The 10175-nt window shown below is 38.7% G+C and overlaps 1 protein-coding gene across 1 annotated transcript; it reads left to right on the top strand.

Moving 5' to 3' along the window:
- The first annotated feature begins 16 nt into the window (after positions 1–16).
- dcps (decapping enzyme, scavenger) lies at positions 17–2641 on the top strand. Its single transcript, XM_063875954.1, has 6 exons — positions 17–267; positions 656–806; positions 899–1044; positions 1158–1271; positions 1485–1595; positions 1834–2641. Exons 1-6 carry the CDS (start codon positions 76–78, stop codon positions 2098–2100), a joined length of 981 nt encoding a protein of 326 aa, XP_063732024.1. The 5' UTR covers positions 17–75; the 3' UTR covers positions 2101–2641.
- The last annotated feature ends 7534 nt before the right edge of the window (positions 2642–10175 follow it).

The raw sequence follows: 10175 nt of genomic DNA, 5'->3' as shown, positions 1-10175 counted from the left end.
GGTTTTTGGGCGGTTGTTGAGGGAGTGGTCTTCTCACTTAGAAGATCTTTGGCCACAAAGCAGCAACACAGAAACATGGCAGACAGCGCGGCTAAACCCGACACTGAGGAATTATATCAGAAAGCGAAGAGGGCGAAAGCTGACAATGACAATGGCGGAGGAGAAGCTGGAGAGGAACCTGAATGTGAAAATATTCTGTCCGAGTTCAAAACGTCTAAAGTCTTGAGTGATTCAGCCCGGGAGAAAAACATCTTCATCCACGGAAAGGTGACTTCATGTGTGTTGTTAGCTGTCAGACGGAATTAAACTAACTGTAGCTATGCTTATGCGGTTTAAAGAAGAATCGGCAATGTCAAAGGAAAATGTGTTTATTGTTTTCATTCAAAGTGGTTTAAGGAGTTTGAGCAGGAAGTATGGGACATTGACTTCCGCTAAGATATTTCAAAATAAGAGTCTGTGCAAAATATCCATATTTTATTTTTATGATATGAGACAATATATCTTTTTAGATTTTGGATATGGCGATAATCATGTTGTATTTTACTAATTTTGAAGGCTGCATTTTCTTAATTTCACACCCTTTTTTTATTTCTTGCCTTTACCCAATTATATGCTATCGGTTTTGCCCAGCCCTAATTGAACATGTCCTCACCAGCTTGCTGATCAGGATGCTGTGGTTATCTTGGAGAAGACCCCCATCAGAGAAGACACCCTCGCTGAGCTCTTCACCGGTTCAAAGTTGAAGCTGGAGATGAGGAACGATATCTACAGTACTTATCGGTTACAAGCTCCCCCTCAACTCAATGGTATAATAAACAGACTTAAGGTATTGTATATTCAGCAGCTACTTTGGCAGCTAGAGCAATTTTTGACAGCCTGTGTGGGTTTGTTTTTGCAGAGATTAAGACTACAGTCGTGTTTCCAGCCACAGAGAAGCATATAAAGAAATACCAGCGTCAGGAGAGTTTCCTGGTGGAGGAGACGGGAGTGGACTATCAGTCCATCACGTTGCCCTACATTCAGAAGCAGAGTTTCAGTGTGCAGGTCGGTGTCCCGAGATCTCCCCCTGTAGTGCATTAATAACCTGCTTACAGTGTTGTAATATTGCATACTTATCTATTAATTAATACACATTTCCTTTCACTGTGATCCCCCAGTGGGTACACAACATCTTGGAGAAGAAGGCCGAGGCTGACAGGATAGTTTTTGAAGATCCAGACCCAACAGTTGGATTTGTCCTCCTACCAGATTTCAAATGGGACCAGAAACAGGTGAGATATCAGGAATATTTACCACAATAGATGCCAGGAAGTGAGGGTTGTACATGAAATATAAATACACTTTATGAAATCCTATGAGCTCCAATCCTGAGCTCATTAAGAGTAAAGTAAAGTTTTGGTTTAAAAGTATTTCATCTGATGACACCAATACTTTAAAAGAATCAGGGCCTGTGCCGTTTCCCAACATCTGTCTTCTTCTTCCAGGTTGATGATTTATACCTTATTGCCATAACACATCAGAGAGGCATCAGGAGTCTCAGAGACCTGACGTCGGAGCACCTCCCTCTGCTGCAGAACATCTTCCAGAAGGGAAAGGTGGGCTTACAACCTCACCTCTTATTCGTGCAGCAGCCTACTCCTATCCTGTATTATTACTGTTCCTGCTATGACACCTACATTTTCTCTACGGGGTTAAAGGTTTATGTGATTTTATCTTATTTTTCTTAGTCTTCTTAGTCTTAGTTGGGGATACTCTTTGTATTTGGAGACAAACTCTTGGATACTTTTATAATGTCAACCAAACAATTACAAAACATGTCTCCGTGGTGTTTAGGAGGCCATTCTGCAGCGCCACAAGCTTCCAGCCAGTAAGCTGCGAGTGTACCTGCACTACCAGCCGTCCTACTACCACCTCCACGTCCACTTCACCAAGCTGGGCTACGAGGCGCCGGGCTGCGGCGTGGAGCGGGCCCACCTCCTCGCAGACGTCATCCAAAACCTGCAGTCCCATCCCGAGTACTACAAAACCCGGACCCTGTACTTCCCCCTGAGGGCGGACGACGGGCTGCTCAGCAAATACAAGGAAGCAGGGAGGCTGTGACTCTTAAAAGCTGACCATCCTTTCTGAGTTTTTATACATCCTCTTTTTTGTGTTTCTTAATGGTATGAACACCTGTGCTTCTATAAATGAATCAAACTTTATTTATACAGCACTTTTTAAACACAAAAGGTAAAACAAGGTTCTTCAGAAGACCAAATAAAACCAGACAAAAAACAATACCAACGCCTCCTCCTAATATAGAGTATAGACGTGTGATTATCAAAAACACTTACTGAAGTCAATCAACACAGGACTGAACTAAACAAGAATACATTATATTAAAGGTAATTGAGGTTTTTCCACTGATTTATAGTTGCCAACATTTTATAATATTTGTATACACATTGCGTTACAGAATTTGTACATGTTTGAGTAAATCTTCAGCAAGGTGTTTTTCTAAATAATTTCCAGTTTATTCCTGCTTTCATTCTGAGAGAGAGAAGTGGAGGCTACATTTGTCAAACCATTAGATACATTTGTTTTTGCCAAGCTCCGTTCATGTTCTTTAAATGTTAACTGAATTAAAGATTCATTTTTTCTACTTCCCTTGTTAATGTTTTTGCTTTGGATTTTGGGAAATAAAATGGAAATGACTAGTTTTCTAAAATAGACATTTTGTCAGCACTTTATAACATCATGTCTCATAGGTGTGAAGTTAAATTATAGATTGCTTATTTTTGTGTTAGCACCTTTTAAACCAGAGGTGAGAGAAGTACTCAGATCTCGTACTTGAGTAAAAGTACCAGAATGTTACAAGTAAAATTCCTGCATTCAAGTTAAAGTACCAAAAGTATTCATTATGCAGATTGGACCATTTCAGAATAATATATATGATACATTTTGATTAAAATTATTGATCATTAAAGTGTTATCAAAGCTGCAGCTAGTTTGAATGACTCTGTATACTGCAGGGCAGCTTGTGAATTTACTCAAGGTGGAACTAAAGTCTGATTTAAGTGTTTATTAGATTTCACATTGTTAATAAAACTCTGCAAAGTAATTAAAGGTATTAAAAAATGTAGCAGAGTAGAAGTACACCATTTGCCTCTGAATTCTAGTGGAGTAGAAGTACAAATTAGCAGAAAATGGAGATACTCAACTAAAGTAAAAGTATCCCAAAATTGTACTTTAGTACAGTACTTGAGTAAATGTACTTAGTTACTTCCCACCTCTGTTTTGAACACAGTGGCCATTCGAAGTGCAAGGTTTTATGTCAAGATTCATTTCTAAATAATTTTGAGTTGCAATAACTCAATCACACCACTGGATAGCAGCATTAATCACAAAAGGTGTCCAACCTGTTCACTGTGAAACCATTTAACTGCAAATAACTTTAATAGCTAGTAACACAGAAAGGTTTCTGTACCTCTCTATCTTCTTTACTAAAAGAGAGCAAATATTATTTTAAATGCTGTTATTTTTGTTTGTCATGTAAACACATGGGGCATCATTTTTTCTTTCTACTAAGCCATATTTAACCTCAGACAGTTTACATACTTTCGGAGCATAAGTACCATGTTTAGATGGATTGATACCCACAATGCCAGGGGTTCACTGCTACATGCTCCTCCAGAAAAAAGTTGACAGAGATTACAGTGTAAGAAACAGATAATGAGAGTCACAGCTGCTTTCACCATAATGAATAGTCAAAGCACATTTATCTGTAGAGACAACATATTATTTGGATTTGATAACATGATTAAATTGTTTGTTAAAGGGACATTTATGCAGCAGACATCATTTTCATATCTGATCAGAAGTTATTTGGCCGATGCGGGCTTTGTGGTTCAGGTGCATTTAGGTGTTCCTCGTAAAAATGTAAACTAGGCGAAATTAACAGTACCCAAACGTGTTGGCTAAGGGAATACATTAATAGAATAGTCCTTATTGATAACTATACTGTTTTGGCAAACCCAAGGAAGCTTCAACTATAAAGGTTAAAAAAAAACACTAATATTTTATTTATATATATAGGCTATATATAAATAAATTAATAATAATAATAATAATAATAATAATAATAATAATAATAATAAGAGGTTTTCAGGTAAGCCTGGCATGGGGTGAAATCTCCCACATATTAAATGCTTCAGAAACAAAACGAACACCAAAATCTGCCAATTACCATTCATTATTTCAGTGTCACTGCTAAACCATGCATTTTTATAATATCAGATGCCATACAATATGAAACAAACATAGGCTCTTAAATTGCAAACCCTTCATTCAAAAATATACCCTAAAAGTTAAGTCTAACTTGAGCTAATTGTATCAATGTTTAATTTAGTTATGGACGACGTTTAATGTAAATTCTTCTGATAGTGCTCTTCCAAATTGTGATTCACAAGCATACAATGTGACTAATAATGTTTTTTAATTGTTTGTTGCTATGATCTTTGGGTCATGGTTTAACTTTCTTTCTTAATCTTAAATAAAATTAATTATTAGGAATAAGCTCTTCAGATGTACCAGTTATCAAGTTGGTCCTGAAAAAAGGAAACAAAAGCAAAATTACAGTATATGAAAAAACAATAAAGCTCAAAAACATTTACAAACAAAAGGACAACATGCCCCAATTAGAGCATTGCAGTATTGCAGAAAAGTAGTAAGGGAATAGTGAAACATTTTAACAAGTGGAAAAAGGATATGGATTCAATATTTTCCTCTGCAAGTAGGATTTGGGAAATTCCGAGCCACCTTTGAATGCAGCTCCACTGAGCATTGGACGCAGGGCAGGACGGAGACAGATAATCCAATCATTAGTCGACTAACAGCTCAGGGTTCATGTCTTGGCTTCAGTCTCTGAGGGATGAATTCACTCTGAGACCGTTTGAGATAAAGCAGACACGGTAAGTGTTTACGTTCTCACGGAAACTTCAGCTTTGTTGTGCTCCGAGATGAGTTATAGTGCTGCGGGAATTATGACGATTGACTGATGATCGATATGCAAGTGGTCGATAACAGTGTCCCACAAAGCTTTGCCGTTGTTTGTGCATCGGTTTGAGTTGTTAAGAGAGGAAAAGTGTGTTTCTGGATGGACCATGGTTTACTGGCAACACTGGGGCGGTGTAGGTGGGCGGTTTCTGGCTGCAATTATAGTTCTTGAAGTCCATAGTAAGTTGTTTAATAGTTTTATGTGGGACATCACTCTGGGATATCCTAACTGAGAATTGATTTTTCTATGCTGTAGACTTTATTTCTTTAATTTCCCAAAAATGTTGGCAAAACAGTACATTTGGCTTCAGGCAATCAGATAAAACGTTGCCAGCAAAATAATGAAGCCTACAGACAAACATTACTTCCCTTATATCATTGAATCTCAAGATGATTTCCTCTACAACTTAATAGGATTTATCTCGTGATAATTTGTGTCATTAAAATTAGTTAACGGTTAAAATCTTTTCCACAAGTATGATTTTGGTCTGTCAATAGGACCCTGGTTATAATCTGCATCAGTTTTGAAAGGTTATCATTAAGAGTAACTGTTTGCATTCACATAAAGAGCAAGGTCCAACTTTATTGCAATTTTTTTACTATTTATTTGATATATTTTATCTCATATTTTGGCGTTTTTCATTACGGTCAATCCTTCACCATACTGTACTGCTGTGAGATTACACACTCACACTCTGCGCTCAGTGTTTGGTAGTTACAGGTCAAGGACGGTCCAGATTAAACTGTTATCTTTCACTTTGTATGAAACCACTGTAATCCTGAACATAGACAGTGCCTTATTCAGAAATAGATGGTGTCATTCAGTGTGAGAGGATAAAAGACTCTATTGATCTGGGATCTGCTGATCTGATCCTCAGGAGGGTTTACTGTAGCCCAACGCAGAGGTTTGATTGTGTCTTTCTGACAATAAAGCAAACACACAAAGCATATAAACTCTGACAATTGGTGGTATTAGACATTTCATTAGCCCGAAATGGAGTTAGCATTATCACACTTGGCGTGAATACATGGGTTTAAGGGCATCAACACTGGTAATCTGACTGAGAAGCTTGATAAATATGCTTGCTGTGTGTGTGTGTGTGTGTGTGTGTGTGTGTGTGTGTGTGTGTGTGTGTGTGTGTGTGTGTGTGTGTGTGTGTGTGTGTGTGTGTGTGTGTGTGTCCTGTCCTGTCCTGTCCAATGTCAAAGCCTCCCTGATTAGCGAGCTGATCAGGTCATCTGTCACTGGGTCACTGAACAAACCCTCAGAGGTTCTACATGGATGTCCTGTTTACAGAGGAAATCCTTTCATGATAACTCACACTGATACATAATTAGACAATTAGACATGTTGCTGTTGCTGTGACCTTATCAGCGTAATGCTGAATGTGTTTAATTCTTGCATTCTGTACAGCCTGAGGGAATTTTGATTTGTGTATTCTTTCCTGCATTATTAATGGGAAACTTATTTTAATCTACTCACTAAAAGGGCACTTGAAAAGAGTAAACGTTGACCAAGACCATTTCCGATCTTGCCATGTAAACAAAAGCTAAACATTTAGTTGTATGCCTTTTTTGTGATTTGGATTTTCTCCAAAATGTAATGGTTTCTTTTCTTGGCTCACGTTTTGCATTTCCGTTAAGTTTAAGGAAATGGGATCAGTCAGCCCGTCATCCTGCTGACAAACAAACAGTCAAACCTGCCGAAGGCCATGTGTGCTTGTCAGGACTAGCACTGGTAAACCCATGACAGAAAGATTTATAATGTTTCGTGTCTATGTACCAGGCAGGCAGTGTTGAATTCATTTGTTTTGTTGGTTGTGTAGTGTGTCTGGTGTTTTTGGAGTTTATATCACTGCCCTATTGCTCAATTATATATATTTTTTCAAAACTGTCCCGTCAGTAACAGTTAAACAACTTAATTTGTTTCAGCATTTTTTATCAAACATACAGTATGACTATGCACACCTGTGTGATTTTTTTGAAAATGTTTAGTGTTGTCTCAAACCGCATGGTTGCTGTGCCCTCACAACCATGTTAGCTAGCGCTGTTAGCTGGCCAGCTGGCAACGTTATCACTGGGGTAGCAAAACCTTACAGACGGCTCAATTAACCCAAGCAAATTGACAAGGGCTTCTTTTCGACAGTAGTATAGTGGTAGGTTTATTAAATACTGGAAAAAAACAAATAACATTTTTTAAAATATATATATATATTCCTGTGTTCATTTGTAGCAACTGCGGCAGTTCCTGTAGCTTCCGTTGTGTAGCCAAGATGGCGATACTTGAGTGTGAGAAGTGTCCCGCATTCACACACACATTTTTGAACATTACAAGTGCTCCTTCCAGGTACTAGTTTTGGCACACCCTGCATTAAGACGCACAAACATTGCACATTTAAGTAAAGACACAGCAATAAGTATCCTTTGCTGTTCGGAGACGTCACTGGAGCAATAAGGTGCATCACTCCACAGTCCATAAAGTCTTCAGTTTCAGGTTATTAGGCCATTGTCATTAAGTTAAACCCTTTGAGTCAACTGCTTGTGTGCCTCCTGTTGCTTCCACACACACACACACACACACACACACACACACACACACACACACACACACACACACACACACACACATACACACACACACACACACACACACACACACACACACACACACACACACACACACACACACACACACACACACACACACACACACACACACGTAGAATAGTTGTGTGTGAGCATGTAAAGTTAAAAACAGCCGCTTTGTTTTTATCACCCCATAAACCTCAGCTGGGACCTGAGATTGGAAGGAATAAGAAGACAAAATCTGGAGGAGTGTGTTCTGATAAGCTCTCATACACACACACACACACACACACACACACACACACACACACACACATGCACACACACACACACACACACACACACACACACACACACACACACACACACACACACACACACACACACACACACACACACACCACCCAGTGCGGCAGGGTTGCAGGAGTATGATTACAGGGCTATTTACATTACAACATAGAGCGAGAGAGAGGGGGATAGATTGGCAAAGAGAGAGGGAGAGAGAAAGAAGATGGTTTCCAGATGTGAGGTGGAATTCAGAGAGCTACATAGCGACTCCCCTCCTCCTCTGTATGGAGAGAGATCTGGATCAGCATGTGCACATTGTTATGGAGAAAAATATGAGCGAGAGCAACCACAAAAAAGAGGCGAGGGGAGAGGCAGGGGTGAGAGAGAGGGGACTGGAGCCAGCAGAGAGGGGAAGAAGTGATGGAGATGTGTAAGAGGATGGAAAGAATAAAGGAGAAGAATGAGGAGAGAGAAGAAAAGCAGGGCCTCTTTGGTTAACCACAAGAAATCCAAAAATCTGACTGAGGGAAGTTCAGTTAGTCGAGGCTGTTCGAGTGTCGGTGAGCAAAAAACACGGCCAAAATTAAACCCTTTGCAGAAATACCAACCTTTCTAAGCTTTTTTCTGGTGTCTATGTATACAGAACTTAATTTGTAGACCATGCGTCTACACAGGCCACAGGAGCTCATTCATTTCAATGAGCTCCTGTGGCATACAATAGTTTCTTATGACATTTAAAAACTGGTGATGTCCTCATTGCTGTATGGTTCCAATGGGTTACATTACTGTCCAATAAAGATTCCACTTTTAAGTGTTGTTGGCAAATCGCATTTTTTAAAGTTATGTTCTTCTTTTTTTTGTTTGATGCAACTTGTTTATGGGGTCAGATCAGTCTCATAATACACAAATGCAGACAGAAGGATTCATACTTGTATTTCATGACCCGCAAAAGCATTCACACGTGTATTTCAGGATCCATACAAATGTTTTCCAATGCACGCGCAAAAGTCTTCCCTTTCATATACATGTAAATAAAATCCAAATACAGAAAAAAGTTTTACCTATGTAATTTTGATCCAAACATGTTCCCCTGATGGTCACCCGATTCGTACTTGTAATGTTTTCTATCTATAGCCAATCAGATGTCTCCTCCATTCTAAGCTAATCACATGAGCGCGCCCCCACGAGGGTATGATTTGATAAGTAATATAGGTGGCAAGTTAGCTATATAATGCTAATAGACTACCTAGGACGTTAACCGGTTTATCATATTTAACTTCAGCTCTAAATGTTCAATTCCACTCCATCATTAAACACAATGCAATATATTTTGAATAATAATTTGAGCAGGAAACTTTGGATTCATTCTTTCTAAGCTGTCCCTAAAAAAGAAAATAAGAGAATGAAAGAAGTTAAAGACATTTATGGCTAATGTTAGCTATTTAAGATAATAATCCTAGGCAGTCTATTAGCATTATATAGCTAACTTGCCAGCAAATGCTAGCATTACATGCCACCCATGTTACTTCCATGCTAACAGTGACACATCACTAACGTCCGGTCAGCGGAAATGCGTTTATGAAGCGCTGCGTCATGAACGCAAGAAATCTTACCCTCGTGTGGGCGCGCTCATATGATTGGCTTAGAACGGTGGAGACTTCTGATTGGCTATAGATGGAAAACATTACAGTTAAGAATCGGGTGACCGTCAGGGGAGTCTTAAAAACCCCACACACGAATGCATAGCGATCCATGCGCAGAGAGCGGTTTGTATACATGCAGGTTCAGCGGTTTGACACGGAAAAATTATATGTGTGGATCAAAAATACATATGTAAAACTTTTTTCAGCTTTTGGATTTTATTTACATGTATATGAAATGTATGACTTTTGTTTGTGCATTGAAAAATATTTGTATGGATCCTGAAATACAAGTGGGAATCCTTCTGTGTGCATTTGTCTATTATTAGACTGATCTGACCCCATACTTGTTAGCTGGTGTCAGGGTTGTTTATCCATAGACGCATCTTTATGTATATTTTGAAGTTTCACATTAGAAAAGCTGTATAGGAACAACATTTGATAAATTTCCCTTAATTGAACAAAATGGTTGTTGTGCTTGATTGATTATGGAAGTGAACATTTGACTCATATTACTAATCAGTTGTTTCCACTGTTAGCGTCATCGCGCAAGTTTGCCTTTGTCTGTAACATGTCCGATATTAGCAGAAATTAAAGAACAATTAAAACATGATCAATTGAAACAAA

Source organism: Eleginops maclovinus, chromosome 23 (genome assembly GCF_036324505.1).
Source record: "Eleginops maclovinus isolate JMC-PN-2008 ecotype Puerto Natales chromosome 23, JC_Emac_rtc_rv5, whole genome shotgun sequence".
Classification (NCBI taxonomy): domain Eukaryota; kingdom Metazoa; phylum Chordata; class Actinopteri; order Perciformes; family Eleginopidae; genus Eleginops; species Eleginops maclovinus.
This window is presented reverse-complemented; position numbering and strand designations above follow the sequence as displayed.

What these genes read in the sequence shown, in the direction of transcription:
- dcps (XM_063875954.1), top strand. Translation starts at nt 76, where the DNA reads ATGGCAGACAGCGCGGCTAAACCCGACACTGAGGAATTATATCAGAAA. An exon ending in AGCTCCCCCTCAACTCAATG is followed by an intron (nt 807 to 898) that starts GTATAATAAACA and finishes TTGTTTTTGCAG; the next exon opens with AGATTAAGACTACAGTCGTG. An exon ending in TCAAATGGGACCAGAAACAG is followed by an intron (nt 1,272 to 1,484) that starts GTGAGATATCAG and finishes TTCTTCTTCCAG; the next exon opens with GTTGATGATTTATACCTTAT.